Below are 22,771 nucleotides of genomic sequence, written 5' to 3'. Positions count from 1 at the left end.
CGACATCAAAAGATGCAAAAGGGAAAATCCCCCCTTGTTACTAATGGTAAGCTTACAGCGGTAACATGGCTGCATGGATCTTCCTCTTCTATCTTTATGTATGGGGGAGGAGATATATATTGTCCGTCTGCAGGACCATCAGAGGGAACCAAACCATCACGAACACAACCACCGTCCCCTCACGACTCACGACCTTGAATATCGACATTTTATTTGCAATCAGGCTGTGATCCGAGACATCACTCGAGGGAAAAATCATGACGACCGCACCACCGAAGCTATCCGTGTTCCCCGATCCTACAATGGCATTGTCCAAGATCCCAGTCCCGGTAGGTTGTTTCGCATAGGGGATGAACCATCAGAACATTCTGCTGAACTTGTGATTCTAGAACCAGAGCATAGGAGGGCCACCGGTAAACGACGGGCAGTCAGGGAATGCAGCAATGAGCAAACCAGGTTTTGTGTCGATAGTACAACAACCCACTGGCCCTGCAACGGGTCAGCCGATTGCCGCCCCGGGTACGACCAGAGGCTTGTCAAGCCCTACACCGCCGCAAGGGTCACTAGGGGAAACCGTCAGTGAACCCGGGGCTTCTGATTACGATCCCAACCTTCCTGGGGGTGCCTCCAGTCCTCCAGGCGCACCTCCTGTTGGAAATCCCTATCCCGCTCCTGGTGGAGGTGCTGGACCAGGCGAAAGTGCTGGCCCAGGTGCCGGACTTCAAAACCCTCAGTCGCGGGCTAAGATAGGGGGGCCCGGTCTTGGTGAACCCGGGGCTTCTGACTACGATCCCACCCTTGTTGGGGATGCCTCCATTCCTCCAGGCGCCCCTCCCGTTGGAAATCACCACCATCCCGCTCCTGCTGGCCGTGCTGGCCCTCATGGAAATACTCCTGCTTATGGAAGCGCAACCCTTGGTGCAACTCCCGGCCCTGGTGGAAGTGCTGGCCTTGCTGGCAGTGCTGGCCCTGATGGAACTGCTCCTCCTTATGGAAGCGCACCCCCTGATGGAACTGAAACTGAAGCCCTTGGTGCAGATCCCGCCATTGGTGGAACTGGCGCTATGGGTGGAGCTACTGCTCCCAATCGCAATGCGCCTCCCGATGGATATGTTACTCTACCTGACGGAACTACAGCACCTGGTGACGCTCCCGCACCTGTGGGAACTATCGCACCTGATACGCAGGGACCGCAGCTTGGAACTCTTTCCTAGCACGGATGAGGAGGTCAGCAAGGCGGGGGTGGGAAGGATTGGAAGGAGATACTTAGCTCAACGTTTGGGAGAGGGCAAGTGGGGTTTACCAGGTGGCGGGCGGATGCGAGGGAGGATCCAGACGAATGTTTCTGTTCGACAAGTATTTTGATCGATTACTCATGTACAAACGCATCGCACGTGTCTGCCTTACCCGTCGAGCCGTCTTGGACCCTTGTATCGAGCCTCGTACTTGCTCCGTAGCACCTGGGGGCTTTTGCAATTACATACATAGCTAGCTTTTGCGTGCTGCCCTAACCCTATTGGGAATATTACCCGATGCGGCACACACTAACCAAGTAGGTTTCCTTCCAATCAGTAAATCAAGTTATCACTCTTTACATGGCGCAACACTCGTTCATAGTTTCAGGTACACAAAGCGAGCGCGGTGCTGACTGCTTCTCAAATTACACACAGGAACTGACTGCACTGCCCTCTCTTCATTTTGCTCGTCGTCTTCACTTGTTCACTCATGCTGATGTTCCCCCTTCAGATGGAGGAAAAGCACGTGGTCAAACTCCCACGACTACATTGGTTGACTGAGAGGTTGGACTCTACCTAAAGGGCGTTGTCATTTGGGATGGGCGTTTGATGACCGTGAGATTAAGCTCTTTTTGTTTACCTGATGGGGGCCAAACGAAGGTTCCAGACCCGAGGCGGATCAGATCCATCCATCTGTGGATGAGCTCGCTAGACTCGAATAGCTCAATTAGGTATTGCCCCCAACCCGACTAAGCGACGCTACATACAGTCATGCATATACGGAGTACCTTCGTACTTGTAACACGGTCAGTCACAGGTTCAATCCTTCGATTAGTGAGGAACCCGGGTGGAGAGGGTGAACCACTTCCTTAAATATACACCGTCTACTTGTAACCAGAATCTGAAAGAAGAAAAAAACATCCTCCCAGACTAAAGTTAGGCTCTAAGTCGATGGGACCCAAAGCAGAGAGAAAAGACCAGGAAGGGGGCTGGCTGCGCATCCATGCTTCGCCTCTTGAGGACCCCAACGCCTTATCTAAACAACACTTGAATCCAGTCCCACTGATCCAGAGTACCGACGCTATCTGGACTCTGGATCCGCGCGCGACCATCTTTCAGCTGCACCAGGTACCATATATAGACAGAGGGACACTCACAACCAGCGCCTTCGACAGGCCCCCCTAGCTTTAGTCACGACTCGACGATGTATTTCAATTCCTTGGAGGATCAGCCACGCCCGAAGATCTCTATCCGGGAGGAGTTGATTACTGCATACTATTTGTATGTGCATATCTACATTTGACTAAGAATATACAACAAAGACACTGACATGGGCCCTCGAGATCAGGCCACTGTGACTATTGTGTGTACTGTAGATCACGGAGGTTCAGTCACCCGTCGTGGACTCTCCATTATTATTATTATTATTATTATTATTATTATTATTATTATTATTATTATTATTATTATTATTATTATTATTATTATTATTATTATTATTATTATTATTATTATTATTATTATTTCTTCGCTCCACCCGGTCGACCCCGTCCGTTATTTGACTCCACCGTGTCTCGACGGCGCCCCGGATTTCCGTCACAGGATACCCGCTCCAGAGAATTCTCAAATGATACCTAGTATATGGAGTATGTGTACATACTTGTGACGCATGTACTGGGCCTGAATTGGTTCTAGACCGCAGGAATCTGAATCTAGGCCGGACGGGACGGATGGAACGTCTTTTGTGTGCCGGGGCCGAATCTGATCCTGCTCAACGATGCGGCCTTCCGAGATGTCTCAGAAAAATCTTCAGCCAGCTACTTTCATGAACCAAGACAAGATCTCTGTCTATTCCGCAACAGGGTCGCAATCATCGGCCAGTTAAGTCGTGTCAATTACGTGCTCGTTTCCTCTCGATTTGTATGAATCTCCTCCCCCTTTACTCGTGCGAGCATTTGGGACCCGCTTTGCTCGGCTATGAAACATGAGGTACGGATGTAGTGTTCATGAATTGGTCTCGTATTTCTTGCAGTAGCTACCTGGGTAAGGATTTTCTCGATAAAGTCTTCTACCACAACTCGGTGCGGCAACCGTCTGGGCTACTCGACCAGAAACCGAGCATTCTCTGTCTAATCAAGCACATGAATTCTTTGACTGTCAGGTCGAATCCAGATACACGCCCAGACGCGAATGTCAAACCCACAAGCGCGTTGGCAAAGTCCTACGCACCCAAGAACTTTGCGGCATTCTGACCCGCGATGCGTCCAAACACCACACACTCGAGCAGACTGCTTCCACCCAGCCGATTGTCGCCATGGATGCCACCCGTGGACTCTCCAGCCGCCCAGAGTCCCTTGATCGGCTGTCCGGCGGCGTCAAGAACTTCTGCCTCGGGCGAGAAGATTGCTCCGCCCATGGTATAGTGCACGACGGGTGTGACGGAGCCGACGTAGACGGTCGAGTCGGGCTTTGGACCTTGTAACGCCCACTGTCCAAATGACGAGCGACCCAGAGAATCGGCACTTGTACCTTGAACGGTGGCGGCATATTCTTTTATTGTCTTGAGAGCCTCGTCCGCATGGTCGAGCTCGGATATGGTCGTCTTCCGCATCAGCCCTTTCCACATGTAAAAGTCGACGTGTGATTTTGCGGCCTGATACGCGCCCTCGTCCATCAAGATCTGGATATCCCACTGCTTGGTCGGCTGTGAGTCTTTCGGGGGCTGTGCCAGGATGGCCTCTGTGACTTGTTTTCTCGTTCTCAGCTCATTGATGAACCTCTTGCCCTGTCGGAGAAGGATTCCGCCTTCGCCCCTGAGGGCTTCGGCCGCAAGGAACTTTGTCTGCTTGAAAGGGTCCTTGGGATCCACGAACCCCGTCGGATGCACCTGTACTTGTTCCATGTCGACCAGATGCGCACCAACGTCAGTCAGCAAAGTCTGCGAACCCGGAAGCGCTTCGTTGGTGGACGGAAATCCCTCGAGGTCTGGTCGGTATTGCGCGAGTAGACCGGTCGAGTCACCAGCGAACCCGCCAGCGGTGAATACCACAGCGCCTTCGAGGGTCTCCGGCTTGCCATCGCGAGAGACCTGCACGCCCACAACTTCCCCGTCCGACTTTAGGATTTTGGTCACGGTGGTGGCTGTTTGGAGAGTCACGAGAGGACTCGCCTGGAGTTGTTTCAACAGTGTCAAGACAATGCTGGCTCCGGGCGGAGTTGGCCCTGCTCCTCGATGCGTCCGCGCATGGCTATGGCCACCCAACAGAGCGACATGTGACAGGTCGACCCCTTTTTCATCCACGAGCCAGTTGATCGCCGACGCGGAGGAATCGGTAAGCTCGGTGATGAGCTTCTGCCTCGCCTCTGTCCTGGAGGCTCTGAAGCTCGCACCAGCGGATTTCAGCGTGTCGTTGTAAAAGTCCGCCACAGTGTCCGACCCGGGGACTTGAAACCGGGTCGGGACGCCATTGATGCCGCTCGACGCCTTGATCGAGTTCCCGCCAGGCTTCTGCTGGCGCTCGAGAATTTGTACCGGAACACCCCTGGCGACGAGCTCGGAAGAGGCACTGAGTCCTGCGAGACCCGAACCAACAACAATGACCTGCGAAGGCGCCGTGGCTGTGTTCCGCGTAATGGACGACGACATCCGAAGACGACCAGCGAGCATAGAGACAAGGGCTGCAAGGATTGAAAATACGAGGACCAGGCCGAGTCTATTGTTCCAGTACCGGGTCATAGGAGGGTGTCAACGAACCTTATATTGCGAATTCAGGTGTCAAATTCCTTACAAGAAGATTCCGGCATTTTCTTTTCAAAGAACGTTAAGCCATGATCGGGCTTCAAAGAGCGTTGGCTGGGAGCGAGTTTGCCAATGTCAGGTCACGCCACAGCTCACGCGCTGCTGCTGGCCTTGTCACCCCACAAAACAGGCTTTGGGTACAAATCGATTAGGAATTGCATCTGGAACATGAACTCCAAGAACTCGGTACAATAAGGGCGAAGTCCTCGGTGGGATCTGAATAGTCCTGCTTCAAGGTATCGCTTTGCATATACTTGTACTGATTGCATAATTTTCTGCTCGTTGGACTTGAGGCCGGCTCATCTTTGGTACAAGTATACCCTTGGTGCCGAGGAGATGCTATCGCTAGGCCAAGAGTGTCTTATCCTGCCGTACCTCGTACTGGGATGCGCTGGATCTCTTATCCGACACCACCCCATCCTGCACCTTTCCAGTCAGATGTTCTGTGTCGTGTCCGTGTTTGAGACACCGATGGTTGTCTACTTGATAGTACGAGGTATAGGGCCTTGTGCTTCACATCGAACCAGATCATCGGAGTTAAAAGATTGTCCGCTTTGGAGAGCTTGAACAAGTCATTGTTGGGATTTCATCTCTTTGCATATGCTCCTCCTCAATCTTGATCGGATGGGCAAGGTCAATGAGACCGCTGAGATGTTTCTCGGCGTTATGTTTTATCTAACTCCTGGATGGATAAGTCTCGAGCTGCAGGGCCTGCTTCTACTTGTAGTGCTCTATACTTCCCTGTCTCTTTCTTCCTTGTCCGTTTGGCCCCCGTGAGGTGTGTTGATCCGCGCAGGCTACTTTGCAGGTATATTTCAAGCCGGCAATTTCGTGATTTTTGGGGAGTTGTGAGGGATGTGTGACTGCAGGTTAGTCAGAGTGACATGGTCGACTCGCATGTTACAAGACTGATAGCAGCCATCCTTGGATAGTTGGGCAACATGAATGTGTCGGTGCTCGGCACCACTACAGGGTTGGGAGAGGGCCATGGCGCAGGCAATAATCGCGTAACAAAGGTGGCACTTGGGTGGATGGGTGGCATTTCTGTCCGTGTGACTGACTGACTGGCTGATTGCCGCGCCAACCGTCAACCGTGAAGCGTAAACAATGACGCTCAACCACCCCAGATCCACAATTTTCACTGGCTGCCCTCACTCCGTCGCTCTGAGTCGCTGTTGTTTTCTCGTATCGTATTCTGCCAGACAAGCTGGAGCCTGGAGGTCTGATTGCACTCGTACCACGACAGCATCTTTGCCAGCTCATCCCGCGCAGCCTGAAAACCCTCGTCACCTGCGCTCCCCATCTTCACATCGTCCTCCGCGCTGACAATGTCATCTTCACATCTCAAGTGCTCCAGCGACGTCTAGTCAGTCCCTTGCCTCTGCTGAATCGATCACGCCGACGATCTCGCGCGTGTGATCAAAGACCGTTATCAAGGCCGCCCTCTATAAAACTAAAGAATGACTGCAGTCATGGACTCGTCAGGCTCAGTGCCAGGCTCATACACCCTCCACTGCGCGCGGTTCAAAGCCTCTCCGTTTCTGCCTCCTTCCGACAGCAATCCCACGTCCATCTCATCGTCTGCCTGGTCACAACCACGACCTCTCAAGCCACTAGTCACAGGAGCCGCGCTTCATCCGTCAGAAGACGATCAACTACCACACAGCCGCAAACGACCGCGCCTTGACACAAAGTCAGTCTACAATGACGATTCCATCACCACATCAGATCCATCCTGGCGAGAAGCCCTCAGTCCTCCCCCGCTCGTCAACACAAACTACCGCATCGCAGGCGGCCTCGACACGCCTACTGCGCTAGACATGCAGAAAGAGGAAGACGCCCATGAGTTCGACTACGAGGCCGACTGCAGACCGAACAGGTATACTAGCCAAAAATCACATCACCCGGCAGAATCCTACTTCCCGCAAACACCAGCCCCAGATCGGTGCCGACGAAACAAACGGAGGCTTTCGCCCCCAGCACCGCCAACGAAGACATGGGGAAAGACAGTTTGGGCTTTGACCGGTGGCTTAGCGGGCAGGGTCTTCAATTTCTGCTGGAACACCACCTTCAAGGGCTTCTACGCTGGTGGGGGCGGTGGGTACACGTTCGATATGGGACCTGCGGATGCTGGTACCTCTGGCATGTGGACAGAGATTGATGCCAAAAATGATGTGTTTCGTAATGCCGATGCCTCTAACGACGCAGTGCGACATGCCCGAGAGCGGACTCCGGTTCCTGGGGGGTTCCCTGGGGACAGTCCTGAATTTATCGAGGACTATATGTCCAGACTGTCGGTTCAACCCAGGCAGGAGAACACTTCAACCCCAAGTGTCATCCCAGATCAAGATTCTCCGTCCATCTCCCGGTACAACAGCTGGGTAGTGGTTGATGGGGCCAACCCGGGGTCACCCTCGACAGAATCTAGTCCTGTACGCAAGAAATCGAGAGCGAGCACGGCGAATCTCTATGCTTCTCGACCATCATCTGCTCTCCGCCACCCAAGCCACACTGTCTCTCGTCCTCGCTTGACACCTCGATCATCGACACACAGGTCGTCGGCATCATATGCGTCACCACGGGTTTCTATGTGCGCAAGCACCAGCAGCGCTGGTCCAACACAACATCAATCATGGATCCCGATCCCCACAGCATCTGCGATTGACCAACGCCAGGGCTCAGACAAACTTTCAAGGCGCCCGAGTGGTATTCCCAGCGCCCACAGGGCCTCGCTCTCCACCTCTCGTCGGCAGTCATCCGCTTCAGTCACCACATCACCAAAACAGTCGCCCGAAGTCCGCAAATTCGAACAGAAACTTCGTCGGAAAGAGGCCAAGCAAGATGCTACGATGAACCGATTCAACATGCAGTTGCAGGCCATGATTAAGGAAGGGCAGGCAGCTTTGGGGAGTCGGATCGAAGTTGAAGATTACCAGAATGATAGGAATGTCGATGAAGGGTACTTCGACAACGGAATGCTGGAGCGAGATGGGTTGAAAGAGTCGAGGGGCTGGGACGGTCGAGATGAGAGGACAACGCTTGGTCCAGGAGCTTGGTCGTAGTGCGACTCACCTCTTGAAATTGCGAGCGAGGACGAGGGACAAGGTAGTTACGAGTCTGACTGTGAGGAGTGGTGTGAGGTGTCGGCTGTTGATGCGGCCTAACTTCATGGACCTGCCGAATTGTGGACTGGCTACATCAGGATGTTGCGAGCACGAATCTTGCCCAGGAATCTCGAACCCGTGCAGAGAGGACGGACTGACACGAGCACGGGCAGCTCACAACATCCGGTGCCTATGCCAGGAGGCATGGAGGCAGAGAGGTCAGTCCCTGCCCCTTCCACTTTCCTTGTTCATATTGCCTCGAGTGCCATCTCTTTTCCTTTCTTGAGAAGTGTCAGACATGATACCCCTAACGGCAAATCTCCAATTGAACGAATTTCATATTTCATAAAGAAAGCCGTACCATAGAGCTTCTCTCGTCTCGTAGGCATATTCATCTAAGGTGGCTTTACTGAGGCCATGAACAGTCGACATCTGGTGGTAGACCGGCGTGGCAGATCCATGATTGGTTTAACTGAGGTAGAATCTCGACATGGTTATGGGCGCTGTGTTGGCTGCGCAGCGGGCCATTCTCCGTCACGGCCCAACGACAGGCCAGCAGTAGCCAGGTCGGATAGTGTCGAGTCTTGCCGTTTGACGAAACCATTCATTCATCGTTGGGTACTCCCCCTCATCCGAATGGAGCTGTTATTTGTCGACCGACAAACCACAAAGCCATACATGCTGTGGCCGGCAGAAGGCTGTGTGAGATGTGATTAGGGGGTTGAGGCTGGAATTCTAGGTCATTACGAGATCTTGATGCCGGTTGAACCGTGGCTTTGGGCGATTCGGCAAGTTGCTCGGGCCAAGATGAGACTCTCCTATGCTCGGCACCGCCTCCGCCGTAGACAGCGGAGGCAAAATTTGTGGCTTTTCTGGACTGTTTATTGATCCAGAAGCAGAGAGCAGAGAGTCGCGTACGGCTGCGAGTCGTGAGATTCGTCCCTGGTGTCGAGAGATCAATGACTGCAATTGCTGAATCGGTTGATCAGCGTCGTCTTCTGCATCGGTGGTCCCGGTTTGTAGTGTGGATGGCAGGGCTTCTTGAAAAGGCCATTCTGGCAGGTCTCGGGTAGAAGGTGGTTTCGAGCAAGGAGGGTAACCCTCGAGAATATGTCTTGCCCAGCGACGATCTCTTGCAAAGGCAAGATTGATTCGCTCACTGAGTGACTTGTATCCCGCTGCCGATAGTGCGTTTTGAGAGGTATCAGGGCCGGACGGGGTTTGAGAGCTGTCATCCAGTCCGCTGGCGACATCGTTACGTATCTGGGTCAACGCTCGCGAATATGCCGTCGCCTTATCACTGAGGTCCTGGCGCTGGCGAAGAGAGTGCTGCAGAGAAACCCGATAGGCGAGGATCAGGGGAACCAACGAGTCTGGATCCTGGTGCTTGCCCGTTATCTCGGAAGAGTACTTCTGCTGGCGCCCAACAACATCACGCGTCTTCTGCTTGACCTGTTGTCTATTGCTGCTGACCTCGGTGTGATCTTGCGACAGCGTCTTCCTAAGCACAAGCATTGCAAACCTCGCAATCAACTCCTCAAACTTGTCACCTTTGCATTCATCCAGCATTGTCTTCCGCAGCACCGTTTCCCTTGGCAACACGCCACTCTGCTTCAGTTCCGCGAGCCATTTGTAGATCCCGGCCCTCAAATCCCTCGACTGCATGGGTGTGGTAGGGGGGAAACACGTCGAGAGTCTCGAGACCGCTTCGGAAGGCGAATACACGCGGAAGAGGTGGTAGAGTGCCCATTCTAGGGACTTTGTGCGGTTCTGGGGTTGGGCTCCCGGTGTGGTTGGATTAGAAGAGGCCTTTGAAGGGGGGAGAAATGTCGATTCTGAAATGTGCGGCCAGTCCGGGAGGAGGTCGAGGTTGAGGAGGTGCAAGGCACGGACGAAGATTGCAGTGTTGGTTCGAGGGTGCCATTGGGCTTGTAATGATGTATCCATGTCGAATTCAGTCGGTAGTTCAAACACTGAGGGGCAATGGCTTTGTTGGAGGCGATTGGCAGTGCATCTGTTGCAGGGATTTGGTGCTGGGCAGCTGTGGTCTGGGCATGGCCTTAGGGCAGCCTCGCCTGTTCAGTCGACCCCGTGTTTAGGCGAGCCTTGCCCAAACCCCCTTTTTCTTGCTCTAAAGAGGGCACGACACCTACTAACTCGTATATACCTGGTCATCCCCTACGCTTTCTCACATTCTGGCTTGCACAGGGAGACAAAAACACGAACCATTGGCTTGCTAGGAGCTTCAGGTCTGACACGAATACGAGGCTTTCGTTTCAAGAGGTAGAAATAGATTCGACACTGCAACGATATAACTTCCCTTGTCCTTCTCGTTCTCCCGCTTTCCCTCTTTCACGCACTGCTTTGGCCAGGTCTCGCAACTCTCGGTGACCACGACATTGACGAACATCATATCGTAATTTTCTACTCGGAATCCACAGCCTTTTAGCTGTTAGCTCCATCATGGCACACAGTTTCGGGGCCAACTTCGAAAAGCACCCAATGGTGGCACCCATCTGGGATCGTCTCCAGGACATCGAACAACAGCTAGACCAGCTCAACCTCGCAGTCAATACTATACTGAAGCACTTGAACATCTCACCACCCTCCGGTCTGAATCCATTGACTGGAGACTCTGGTCCTGTTTCCTCTGCTCCCCAGCCTAACGGCTCGTCAGACACTCAGATCTCTGACTCGCCGTATGTGTACGAAGCGCTCAGCCTCGAAAAGGCCGAGATCCGTCTGCTCGCTGTACACAACGCAGACGATGACTCGGAAGAAATCCGCTGTTCTCTGGTGCCTCTGAGTCTTGAGGACAGTCAAGCGGCGCGATCAAAGCGGTACAACGCATTGTCATACTGCTGGGGGGAGCCCAAGATGGACGGACGTGTTGTCGTCAACGGTCACCTCTTTCCCATCACACGGAATCTAGAGAGTGCGCTGCGCCAAATGAGGGAGAGAGCCACAAATGAAGCGGCCACAGCGAGGACACCCTCTCCAAGCACATTCTGGTGGATCGACCAGATCTGTAAGCCCTGTCGCTTTGCTTTCACATAATGCTCGTGTGCACCCGCTGACTTGTTCGAGGCATTAATCAAGAGGATATTGAAGAACGAGGCAATCAAGTTGCGCTGATGCGCCGCATCTACAGGGGTGCGCAGTCCGTACATGTCTGGCTGGGCGATGCCATCGAGGGGTCCGCCCTCGCCATAGATGTCGTAGGCAAGATTGGTCAACCTCCCACCCGGGGTCCGGGGGAGAAGGAAGTCGAATACCCAGCGCTCTCAGAGGAGGATGTGCGCAAACACTGGCAGGCTCTTCGCTTGATGCTGGATCAACCTTGGTGGGAACGAAGTTGTAAGTCCCTCCCCTTTGCAAAATTGCGATGGTATTCAGAACTGATGGTTCGTCGTAGGGATCCGTCAGGAAGTATCCCTGGGAGCTCGCACACTAGTCAGCTGGGGTGACCACAGTATCAGCTTCGATGTGGTGTCGCAAGCTGTCATGGCCATCGAGTACGTCGACAGCCTTGGTTACCAAATACCCGGTCAGTATTCCGGTATCGAGGCCCCTCAGACGGCGGATAGCAAGGCTGCTTTCAGTTTCTACCACCAGGCACAAAGCCTCCGTGCCTTGAGAAAAGCCTCGTACGCAGGACATATGTTTTTGCCACTCCACGACCTGCTCCTTCATGCGCGCCACTGCAAAGCCACAGACCTGAGAGACAAGGTCTATTCGATGTTGGGCCTCGCAGACCCGGAGATATACCTGCTCCGAGCAGACTATCGACTTCCTCTTACCGAAGTGCTGAAGGAAGCAGCCCGTTCAATCCTGCCTCAGAAAAAGGGGTTGCGCCTCTTGGGCGCGTGCCAGAACCATGAACGTCGCCACGATCTGCCGTCGTGGGTGCCAAACCTGGTTGATGACTGGAAGTATCGCCCCTTGCAGGCCGACGACGGGAGCCACTACATCTCCGTGGGGGAGCCGAGCGTCGCATTCGACCAAGACACAATGCTGGTGAAGGGGTTTATCTTCGATTCTGTGACCGCACTGTGCGAGACCGTCGTCCCACGCGGAGCCACAACGGGGGAGACTGACCAAGTATACCGAGCGTGGCAACATTATGCCGAGGAGGCAGAAGACGCCGGACAGATTGACGTCGGTGGAAGCCAATATGGGATCAGACACGGATTTCGTAGGCAAAGGGACACATTCTGGGTCAACTTTCTCTCGACAGACCGCACGGCTAGCGGGTATCTGCGGTACTCGCAGGACAATGACAACACCGCTAGCGGTGGCACCACTCTCCTCTCCGAGCGCGAGGAGGGTTTGCAGATGCAATACCTCGGCCTGAATCTGAAACTGGCTCAGAGCTACCTCCTCCCTGCGTCGTCCGAGAAGAGTCTGCATCCGCTGCGGCCCATTCGCGCCGCACTGAAGAAATACGGCGTTGGTCGACGACTGGGCATCTGCGCGAAACACAAAACCCTCGTCCTACTGCCCGGAGACGCCGAACCGGGCGACGCGATCGCCGTCTTCAGAGGCGCCACGTTCCCCTACGTCCTGCGAAAGACTCCCGGCGCGCCCAGAAGGCACGGAGACATGTCCGAGCAGCCACAGGATGAGTATGTGCTGGTCGGCGAGGCGTTTTTGCCCGAAACGGCATCGGACAAGGCCCTGGGAGTTGCGCCCGAGACGATGCTTACAATGCGCATCGTCTAATTACCCATCCTCGAGGGGGAGACGTATGAGATGTTATACACGTCGTGGATCTTGGATCTTGTACCTTTCTTCACACTTTCGGATCATAAAAGTTGGACCTTGGGGAGATCTCCGTGCCGTGTATGCACAGACAACGGCACATCAAGAGCTGCCTGTATAATGGAGCTGCACATCTTACAAGTTGCAAGTCCGGCCATATTGCATGTATGCACGATTTGGCGTAATTGACCAGATGAATGCCCCTCCATCCAGCTGGACTAGCAGGGCTGGGATGGACTAAGTTGGGGACTGGGCTTTAGATTCAATCAGTCACGAATCCTACGCCATCAATTACCAATCTACCACGTAACAAACCGAAACCTAGACGTAAAGTACACAGAATACGTAGAATCCGTAGAGCACAAGTTTCCGAGAGCTATATGTATATATTTTCGACATTTTATGTACCAGTTCTTCTAAAGGTTTTCTGTGAGTAAATGTTCCTCTCCACATTCCAACCAATCTCCATCTCCGTTTCTCATGTCTTTTCTATCTATGTATTGTGTGTCTGGCTCGTTCGAGGGCTATATGACTGACTTTCTCGAAATACAGCCCAGATCTGGCAGCACAGGTGACTGATAATTTTCTTCTGCGTTAGGGACCCCACCGACTCGGTGCCGACGTAGATGATCCGCAAGCCCGTTCTGCTCATCGGCACAAGAAGACTCGTGTCGTACGCCGACTTCGACTCTAGCTGTTCTACATCCTGTCGACTGCGACATCGGGGACGGATTTTCTTTCGACATCCGCACCTCCCGCCCTCGCCATGTCGTGACCATCGTCTTCACGATTCTGCTTGCTTCTGTTCCAGTACCACAGCGCCAGGATCACGATGTAGGCCACGCCGACGATCCCGGCCGCAGCGCTGTAGCCTTTTTCGCCACCGGGGCTGTTGTTGCCCAGCACAATGCCTGTCGCGCCGTTGATGATGGCCGCAGCCATCAACAGTCGTCCCAGCCAGATGTGGGTGCGACGTATCCCAGGCCTGACCTTCCGACTGGGCGATTTGTACAGGTAGTGGTGCCACTGCCCGATGAGAGGCTGGAGGAGGAAGAGGGCCGTGAGGATGGTGCCGAGGATGACATGGCCCCATTCATCGTTGTAGACCTGTAGCCGCGTGTCAATTACTTTCGTGACAAGAAATAGGACGACGTGGGAAGATATTGGAAGGATGGCGCCGCAGGGTAGAATCCCCACCAATCACGGCTTCCCGTACGTACCTCGTTGTGGAGAATACAGACCCAGACGCCGGTTCCGAAGCCAACGATGAGCATCGCCAGAGCCAGGAGCTGGGAGCATACGTGGATTTTGAAGAGCGTCCTCCCACCAACAAGACGGTCCAGCAGTCTCCAGGAGATCGAGGCGAAAGGGAAAAGAATGATGACTGTCACTCCCATAACGATGCCGTGGACCTTGTCAGAGCGATGTTTTGTTGCCGGTGCTGCAGCCCGTGGCAGGAGGGAGCCTTCCTGCAGGGCAGCTACCTCGGAACCTGACGCTGCAAAGACATCACAAGCCCCAGCCAATAGAACGAGAAGCAGAGAGAATGACCTCTGGTGCCACTGCATGGTGTGCGATAGGACGAAGTTCTCCAACTCAAAATGCCAACGGGAACGTCCAGAAATGTGAAATTTGGGGAGAGACTGGCCAGAAAGAAAACAGGATCAGAAGGACGATGCTGTTCCTTTTGTGCTCCCAGACTCAAGTCCAGAAGAAAATTGCAACACCCATGATGGAGTCAAGCAGATTCCACCCGCTGTAGAGTTCCACGGCAGCGCAGGAGTATATTTTTCAGAACCCATGGGTCTGGCTGCCCGAGTGGGCATTGGTAATATTTCCCAAGCAAGCATAGACGATGTTCCTCAGTCAATCAGAGAGAGCCTTTCGAGTCGCAAAAATCCTCCTCCTTCTTCAGCCCTCAAGCAATTGGTCACGCGCCTCAAGCGGTATCGGAAGTGGGATAGCAGGTTTGCATCGAGGCATGCCACTGTTCGAGCAGGAGCAGCTGGGAGCGGAGCTCAATGGAGTCGTCGGGGACTTATCAGATTAGATGATGGAATAGCATCTGATTAGATTGGACAGTTTCCAGTCTAGAAAATGAGATAAGGTATCCTCAGTTGTAGCGCTGACCTAGCCGTGCCAGCCTCCGAGCATTCTCCTCGGCCTTTCGCCGAAGGACCACCCACCTTTTAGACAAACACAGAAGGCGTCATCGAACCGAGCACGAATATGACCCGGGGTTTCTGCCACTCGCATCAAATCCACGGTCAAGAGATGTTGAGAGAAGAGACGACGAATTAGAGGTTTCAGAAATAATATGTACCTGGTATAGTACCGAACATGCGCTCATGCACAAAACCAAGGAGGTGTTCTGCATGCGTTTCAGTGTGCATGATAAGAGTATATATAGAACAAGATGCATGTTCTCAAACTTGGCATTATTCAAGCTTCCCATGGGTTAGTGGACCAGCATTGATCGGGTCGGCAATCAGGGAAGAATTTCCTCGCGCAGTGCTGTGACCCCTCAAGTCGAACTTTTTGACCGTGGAAACTAGAGCCTTCAAAGCTGACTGGTGGCCTTTGTAGCAATTTCTGCGCAGTTATGTCTCGATAACGCTCATTATGCTCTGCTGGGGGGTCGAAAGAGACGTTGGACCAAGCAATTGAAGTTTTGGTCAAGAAAAATAACGCCAGCCTTATCGGCACCACCGGCAAGGCTATTCTCCCCGGCAGACCTGCCTCTTGAGGTGAGTTCATGAATTTGCCTTGTGTGCTTGTTCATCTGGCTTGGCACCTGCGGCCGAGGCGGGCGAGGCGGGACGGGCAGCCAAACCCCCTTTGTTTGGCGGGGAGCGTCGCTTGGTAAACAAATGAACAGCCTCATTTGGTGTTTGCCCAACAAACATGTCACTATACTGAAGCATCGTCTGTGTCGCGCAAGTTTGCTTTGTACATTCAAGCACTAGAGGCGCAGCAACATTAAACTGGATGGTATCTCTAGATTTTTACTCTCATTTTCTTCATCTTTTCGTCGTCGCATCTGGTGCCTTGCTTATCACTCGACAACCATATTTCTCTACACGGCAGCAAAATGGCCTCAGACAGACCTGAACGTAAGAGTCTTGCCCGAATACCGTGTTTCAACGCTGATGCCTGCTAGTACCACCTACTCAACCTTCATTCACCCTCCGAAATTCTCACACATCTCTGTTACCCAAACCGAACCCTTGGTCCGTGCGCGCTGTCTTGAACGATCTGCCGAACCCACCGCCCGAAGGCTCCTCTTCTCCCGTACCGTTCTTCCACTACCTTGAGCGTCTGAAGACTGAGAAGCGAGAAGGATGGCGGAGGTTTGGTATCTCAACCGGAGAGTCAATAGCAGACCACATGTATCGCATGTCCCTGATCACCATGCTCGCCCCACCAGAACTAAGCTCACGATTGGATATCCCGAGATGCACCAAGATGGCATTGGTTCATGACATGGCTGAAGGGCTCGTTGGAGACTTGACGCCCGTTGATGGTGTGCCGAAAGTGGAGAAGAGCAGACGGGAGGCCGAGACGATGGATTGGGTCGCTCAGTCATTACTTGGAAAAGTGCACGGCGGCATTCCAGGAAAGGATATCCGCTCAGTCTGGCAAGAATACGAGGACAGCGAGACTCTGGAGTCGAAATTCGTTCATGATGTGGACAAGTTGGAGCTAATACTGCAGATGGTGGAGTACGAGCGGGCCAACAATTGCGCCATTGACCTGAGCGAATTCAGCTGGGTGGCGAGGAGGATCAGTCTGGAAGAGATGAAAGCATGGGCACAGGAGATCTTGGATGAAAGAGCCGAGTTGTGGAAGAGCAAAGATATGGCACCTCGAGAGCCCACACAGGCGGCGACAATCAAGGAGCAACAGGCTGAATACTACAGCAATGGCGATGGCAAGGTGTTGGGCAATGGAGTGACCGAGATGAATGGACATGCGAAATGATGATGAGAATGAGAGAAGCGATGTATGTTGCAACAGAGTGCGATCTGCTCGACAGCGCGTCGAAAGCCATGAAGATTAAAGACCAGAGATACCCAGAAAATAATAGATGGCGTGTTTGGACCTTTATTCTTTTGCCGCGGTTGTGTCGACGCTGGCCTCCCGTCTCTGGCACAGCGTTTCTATCTCTATACACAAGCAGTTGGATTTGTTGATACAAGAATCGATGGCGGCAGAAAGCCCCAAGTGGCCGTGGCCATGGCCATCATTCCCCATCCTGTGCTTGTGCACGATCCTTCCAGATCTCCTCCCTCAGCCAGTCCGCCTCCCTCCTCATCTCCTCCTCACTTCTGGGTTCCCTCGTACTGTCTGGCCCACCCAACGCCTCCCTTCCGGACTTTACCCTTTCGTCTCTCAACCTCTGCATCTCGAGGAAAGCTTTGCCCAGGTCCCCTTCCTCTCCGTCCATATCGTCGTAAACCCTGTCGCCACCACCCTTGTGGTCGTAATCTCCTCTCTGGCGCGGAATCACATGGACGTGGACATGCGGCACGGACTGGCCTGCATCGACGCCGTCCTGGACCGCGACGTTGAAAGAGGTGGCGTGGTACACCCGTTGAAGGGTCAGCGTCACCAGCCGGACCGTATTGAACAGATCGGCGGTTTCGGGCGCCGTGAGCTGCGTGAGCCGGGGGACACAGCGTACCGGGCAGATCAAGATGTGGCCCGGCAGCAGGGGTTTGAGGTTGACCAGGCCGTAAGACAGGCGAGAAGGCGAGAGGTGGAAGACCTGTGCAGCTACTGAAAAGGGGCCGAATTTCAGATTTGGTGGCAGTTGTAGGGGAGGCATGCTGGACTTTGAGGAGGTTGTTGGTGGTGGTGGTTGGTCTCCGGTCATGATAACTGCTGGTAAAAGACGACGACAACGATGGTATTGCCGCCGAGTTTTCGACGCGCGGGTGCTTTGTGACGAGGACTGGAGAATGTACTGTACACTCGCAAAATATAACGGTGGACTGATGGACACGTCGGCAGTCAAGGAATCTCCCGCGTCACCTTTTGACAATTTCAAACAACCATAAGTTACTCATTGTACATTTTATTTATCAATGCAAACGACGGTAGAGATTGGTATATGATGTGATATCATCAACGAGCTAGCTCCACCAGCTCCGTTACCGAACACATACTTTCTTGGACTCCCCGAAACCTTTCTTAGCATGTGTATCCCTCGGTTGAGCAAAAGACTTCAGGTTTCCCCAGCTACTGGCAAGGCTGGGAATGGACGGAATTACTTCCTCCCGCAGGTTAATTGCCTGTACCCTAAAGCTTTTGGGTTGCGCATTACTAGGCTCAGTCGCCCGAGCCCATTCGTCCCAGTAGCTGCCCCCCCAGGGTTTGATTTCGGTGGGTCCGATCCAAAGTCATCGCTCGGTGGGAGACAAATATGCAGTACTTGGAACGGTCTGTGAGGATAAGAAGACAAAATGTCCTGATTTGTTATACCACATAATTTCTTTTTCCTGCACGTCATGGCAGCTGTTCCCTGCCAAGGCTGCCAGCCAGGTCTGGCCAAAGTCGTTCGCGTAGAACTGATCGAATGTGTCGCTTTTCCAGCAAGCAAACAAACAGGGGCAACGTCAAAGTCCTCCTAAACCATGTGTTTCGTTGAATCTCAGCCTGACCCTGGAACGGTATGAAGATGGTACCTCTGGGGTTCTGGCCACTGGGACACGCCAATGGCACCAATGCCCTGGCTTGCCTTGCCATGTAACAAGCAAGCCACTTGCCGCGGGCGCATACGGACGCCACAGGGGCCCCAAATCGAAGAGCAGCTCTCAATCCCTAATAAGGGCTTGTCCGCCCATCATGCTCATGGTTGCTGTATATCCTGCGTTTTGCGTTGAGCACCATGGTACTCGACCCCCTCAGTGCTGTGAGTGTGGTGGTGAACGTCTTTGACCTGATCAACCACAGCATCAACCTGGTCTCCAAGGCGCGAGAAGTCCATCAATTCGGGGCAGACAACGAGACCGTGGACATTGAGGCGACGACAAAGGACCTCACGGAACTGACGGGCAAACTTCAGCAGAATAAACCTCCGGACGAGAACGAGCAGCCACCGGCATCACACGATCCGGCCCTTGACACCATCTGCCAGGGCTGCAGGGACGTCGCACAGGAGCTTCTCGAGGCACTATCCAAGGTGACGGTGGAAGGGAAGAGCAGCAAATGGAAGAGCACGAGAAAGGCCCTCCGAAGTGTATGGAGCAAAGAGAAGATATATGCCATTGAGAAGCGGCTAAACACATATCGAGACGAGATCAACCTCCGGCTGATTGCAGACCTTAGGTAGGTCTAGAGCTGTTCCGACACTGTGACACCGCTGCGGAACTCGGTTCACCTTTCTTATGGTAGACATGTATCTGACTCTTTTTCCCGACTGGTTTGTACAGAGAACGAGTCGACCTTCTCGCCCTCCAGCAGCTCTGCCTCTCTGACCTCCAGCGCGACAACACCAAAATCATTGTCGACGCCATGATCAACGACCGGCACATCCTGCAACGGGCACTCCAGTCACAAACCGCCGACACCAGAAAAGCCATAGCAGAGGAGCAGGCCAAGACCAGCATGGCCATGGTAGGCGCCGTGCAGGCCGCGGGGAGCAACAGCCAAGAGGAGCAAAGGGTCATCTTTCGGCAGATTTTTGAGGTGAAGGGGGCTATAGAGCAGATCAAAAACGATATCCGCAAAAAGGATGAAGAATTTAAGGAGACGGTGCTGGCCTACATCGCCTCTCACAGCCCCAAGAAGCGAAAGGCGCTGAAGGAGAAGAGTAACCTCATATCTTCAGCTTTGGTGTCGCTGGAAACAATATATAGAAGTTTGCAGGTGAGTCTGACTTTTGCCGGGGATGCGTTGTCTTACCACTCTCCAAACTGACTGTGAGATGCAGGTCCTCCTTGCAAGTCTACAAGGCAGAGTCAAGTCTCTCCTTGCGCCACTCAACACCTGCCAGCTTTGGAATGCCGTACCGTTTCCAGCTCCTGCTTTTCCTCCTGGCACAGGGACCACACAATCCTCCGATACGGCGCGGATGCTTTACTACGCCTACTACTACCTCAGTCTTGTACGCGGGGATCTGGTGCGGACAGACATACACACCATCTGGCCCCTGCAGTCGGAGAGATACGACGAGCTGGTATCCGACGGCGCGCCAAACAGGATGTACGCAGTCGAGGCGGCAGAGTGGCTGCAGCTAAAAGACAGTGGCCCATTGAATCCTTCGTCGGGCATGTCTTGGACCTGGCGCATCGACGGGCGGTTGCGCGAGCTATCCCCTGGCTCTTTGGCGTATAACTTTGTCTGGGGAATGGCCGTGATCGCAGCGACCATATCAGAATGCATCGACGAGACACCCTCACAAGGTGTCGAGGTCGAGGGCGACGTCCACCTCACCATCTTTTCGCGCCTCTTCGACGAACGATATCGCACATCCGAGCAAAAGTTCACGCACGCATCTATCTCGGCACCCCATCTTCGCAAAGATGTCAAAGTATGGCAGTCGGTTGGAGAAATGACCCATCTCCGGTCCAAAGTCGCCGAATGGCTGGACGAGGAAATGGGCATGTTCGCAAAGGAACGTCGGCTCACCCCCGGGCGACGGCGGGTAATTCTGGATATGAACGAGATACAAGAGCTAATCAACGTACTGATCCTTCTGACGGACAGGCAACCAGACCAGCACGGCATCACGCTGTCTTCGGTCAAAGTGTGTGCCGTGACGAACGTGCTGGCACGGTGTGGGATCAATGTGCCACTGAGAAAGGGTGGGATTGTGCCCTTGATTGCGCATCCAGATAGGTATGCGGAAATATCGCTTTGAGTTTCAAGGGTGGTGCATCGATACTGGACCATCAATGTATGAATAGTGTATACGGCATGAGCATAACAAATGGACACGTGTAACATAGGGTGTCGATGACAGTGGCTAAACAAAAGGCGCCTCTGGAATATAACGCGTTGAGAATTGATTCTTGTACAAGTGACTCGATCACAGACTTTGTCCGTCCGATCGGCCAGAAAAACTTCCACTTTCCGCGGCTGGAATGGCGCAAGGTTTAAAAGGCGCAGGATCGACCAAGTGTCGTTGCACACGCATGTTCAAGGCCACTTTGACATCGAGTACAAATACAGTCCCTGTGCCTGTCCACATGGTTGCAATGTTTGCAAGTAAGTGCGAGAACCACAAGTCTCGTGGTCAACGAAGTGGTAAATCATGGATGACTTCGAAAGTGACCTCGACATCTTCGGGCAACAACAAGGCCTGTACAAGCTATACACACAGCTATGTCTGTGCTTTCAGATGAGCGACGAAGGACCTTCACAGGCAGACATTGTCGCCACGTTGACCAAGGGACTTGAGAGACTGACTGCCAGCTTTCCATGGGTGGCGGGCCAGGTTGTTCGCCAGAGCACCGCCGCTGAAGGTGATGACACTCCAACACTCTACAAGATTCGACCCTTTGAGACGACTCCTCGTCTGGTCGTCAAGGACCTGCGAGAAGGCCATCCGACATTGACGATGGATACCCTGCGGCAGACCAACTTCCCGTTCACCATGCTGGACGAGTCCGTCATCGCACCGATCGACACCCTCGCCGCGGGCACCGACGGACCAGCGCCGGTTTTTGCGGTGCAGGCCAATTTCATCCCGGGCGGCTTGTTGCTCACCTTTGTGACACAGCATAACACGATGGACATGACGGGCATGGTTGAGATCATGCGCCTCCTCTCAAAGGCGTGTCACGACGGAGAGGTGTTCACCGCCGAGGAAATCGCCACGGGGAACCTTGATCGACGCAATCTTATCCCGCTCCTGGACGAGATTGATATTCCGCCAGGGCCGGATCAGAATCAGACTGGGGAGCATTCTGCAGATCAGGCTGCGTCTGATGCCGTGGACGACATACCTGCACAACAAACTCAGGCTCAGGCTCAGGCTCAGGCTGAATCTCAACCTCCACCTCCACTTCCACCTCCAAAATGCAGCTGGTCCTACTTTGTATTCTCTGCCTCGTCGCTCGCCAGCCTGAAATCAGTCGCAATGCAATCTCTCACTAACAGTTCGAGCTTCGTCTCGACCGACGACGTCCTATCCGCCTTCATCTGGCTGGGTGTGTCCCGGGCCCGTCGTCCTCGCCTAGACCCTTTGCGGGAGGTGACCTTTGCCCGAGCGATTGATCCGCGCAGATACCTAGGCATTCCCGCCACGTACCCGGGCCTCATCCAGAACATGGCCTACACGACACTTCCTCTAGAGGAACTCCTCGACACACACCTGGGCCATATCGCCTCGAAACTCCGCGAAGCCGTCGACCCCGCGACGTCGAACCTGGGGTATGCGACACGCGCACTAGCTACACGCCTGCACCGCGCACCAGAGGACAATAGCCTCAACGTCACCGCACGGCTGGACCCGGCCGCGGACATCATGCTGAGTTCCTGGGCCAAATACGACTGCTACAACCTGGACTATAACCTAGGACTGGGCGGGCCCGAGGCCGTGCGCAGGCCGCGGTTCGTGCCCGTCGAGAGCCTGTTCTATCTGATGCCCAAGGCACCGGACGGGGAGGTCGCAGTCGCGTTATGTTTGAGGGAGGATGATCTGGCGAGGTTGAAGGGGGACGAGGGGTTTATGCGATATGCCGTGTATGTGGGGTGAGTCTTCTCTTCAAAAAAAAGAAAGGACCGCAGAAAGACGTGGTTGGGGAATGTCGAGAGACGATGGAAAGGTCTCGATCCCACGGATCTCATTATATCATACCATATCATATCATGTCATACGGACGCATTTCATTGCCAGCAATCGATCTCAGGCTGGACATTTATTC

General features: G+C 53.6%; 10 protein-coding genes across 10 annotated transcripts; 6 read left to right on the top strand and 4 right to left on the bottom strand.

The window, feature by feature from the left end:
* Positions 1-257: 257 nt before the first annotated feature.
* Positions 258-1,214, top strand: AYO21_01686 (hypothetical protein; the record flags this gene model as incomplete). Its single annotated transcript, XM_022651668.1, has 2 exons — positions 258-329; positions 390-1,214. 2 exons carry the CDS (start codon positions 258-260, stop codon positions 1,212-1,214), a joined length of 897 nt encoding a protein of 298 aa, XP_022516181.1.
* Positions 1,215-3,456: 2,242 nt separating this feature from the next.
* Positions 3,457-4,881, bottom strand: AYO21_01685 (hypothetical protein; the record flags this gene model as incomplete). Its single annotated transcript, XM_022651667.1, has 1 exon — positions 3,457-4,881. The coding sequence occupies one exon, from the start codon at positions 4,879-4,881 to the stop codon at positions 3,457-3,459; it is 1,425 nt and encodes a 474-aa protein (XP_022516180.1).
* Positions 4,882-6,506: 1,625 nt separating this feature from the next.
* Positions 6,507-8,096, top strand: AYO21_01684 (hypothetical protein; the record flags this gene model as incomplete). Its single annotated transcript, XM_022651666.1, has 1 exon — positions 6,507-8,096. The coding sequence occupies one exon, from the start codon at positions 6,507-6,509 to the stop codon at positions 8,094-8,096; it is 1,590 nt and encodes a 529-aa protein (XP_022516179.1).
* A 777-nt stretch (positions 8,097-8,873) lies between these two features.
* Positions 8,874-10,085, bottom strand: AYO21_01683 (hypothetical protein; the record flags this gene model as incomplete). The annotated part of the gene is made up of 1 exon (XM_022651665.1): positions 8,874-10,085. The coding sequence occupies one exon, from the start codon at positions 10,083-10,085 to the stop codon at positions 8,874-8,876; it is 1,212 nt and encodes a 403-aa protein (XP_022516178.1).
* Positions 10,086-10,601: 516 nt separating this feature from the next.
* Positions 10,602-12,860, top strand: AYO21_01682 (hypothetical protein; the record flags this gene model as incomplete). Its single annotated transcript, XM_022651664.1, has 3 exons — positions 10,602-11,166; positions 11,226-11,495; positions 11,554-12,860. 3 exons carry the CDS (start codon positions 10,602-10,604, stop codon positions 12,858-12,860), a joined length of 2,142 nt encoding a protein of 713 aa, XP_022516177.1.
* Positions 12,861-13,598: 738 nt separating this feature from the next.
* On the bottom strand, positions 13,599-14,467 carry AYO21_01681 (hypothetical protein; the record flags this gene model as incomplete). The annotated part of the gene is made up of 2 exons (XM_022651663.1): positions 13,599-14,006; positions 14,120-14,467. The coding sequence occupies 2 exons, from the start codon at positions 14,465-14,467 to the stop codon at positions 13,599-13,601; spliced, it is 756 nt and encodes a 251-aa protein (XP_022516176.1).
* Positions 14,468-15,990: 1,523 nt separating this feature from the next.
* On the top strand, positions 15,991-16,880 carry AYO21_01680 (hypothetical protein; the record flags this gene model as incomplete). Its single annotated transcript, XM_022651662.1, has 2 exons — positions 15,991-16,012; positions 16,060-16,880. The coding sequence occupies 2 exons, from the start codon at positions 15,991-15,993 to the stop codon at positions 16,878-16,880; spliced, it is 843 nt and encodes a 280-aa protein (XP_022516175.1).
* A 262-nt stretch (positions 16,881-17,142) lies between these two features.
* On the bottom strand, positions 17,143-17,727 carry AYO21_01679 (hypothetical protein; the record flags this gene model as incomplete). Its single annotated transcript, XM_022651661.1, has 1 exon — positions 17,143-17,727. One exon carries the CDS (start codon positions 17,725-17,727, stop codon positions 17,143-17,145), a length of 585 nt encoding a protein of 194 aa, XP_022516174.1.
* A 1,062-nt stretch (positions 17,728-18,789) lies between these two features.
* AYO21_01678 (hypothetical protein) lies at positions 18,790-20,763 on the top strand (the record flags this gene model as incomplete). The annotated part of the gene is made up of 3 exons (XM_022651660.1): positions 18,790-19,229; positions 19,334-19,769; positions 19,834-20,763. 3 exons carry the CDS (start codon positions 18,790-18,792, stop codon positions 20,761-20,763), a joined length of 1,806 nt encoding a protein of 601 aa, XP_022516173.1.
* Positions 20,764-21,156: 393 nt separating this feature from the next.
* Positions 21,157-22,602, top strand: AYO21_01677 (hypothetical protein; the record flags this gene model as incomplete). Its single annotated transcript, XM_022651659.1, has 1 exon — positions 21,157-22,602. The coding sequence occupies one exon, from the start codon at positions 21,157-21,159 to the stop codon at positions 22,600-22,602; it is 1,446 nt and encodes a 481-aa protein (XP_022516172.1).
* Positions 22,603-22,771: the final 169 nt, after the last annotated feature.

This window comes from Fonsecaea monophora (genome assembly GCF_001642475.1).
Source record: "Fonsecaea monophora strain CBS 269.37 chromosome Unknown Scaff6, whole genome shotgun sequence".
Taxonomy (NCBI): Eukaryota; Fungi; Ascomycota; class Eurotiomycetes; order Chaetothyriales; family Herpotrichiellaceae; genus Fonsecaea; species Fonsecaea monophora.
Note: the sequence above shows the minus strand (reverse complement) of the source record. Positions and strands in the feature narration are given on the sequence as shown.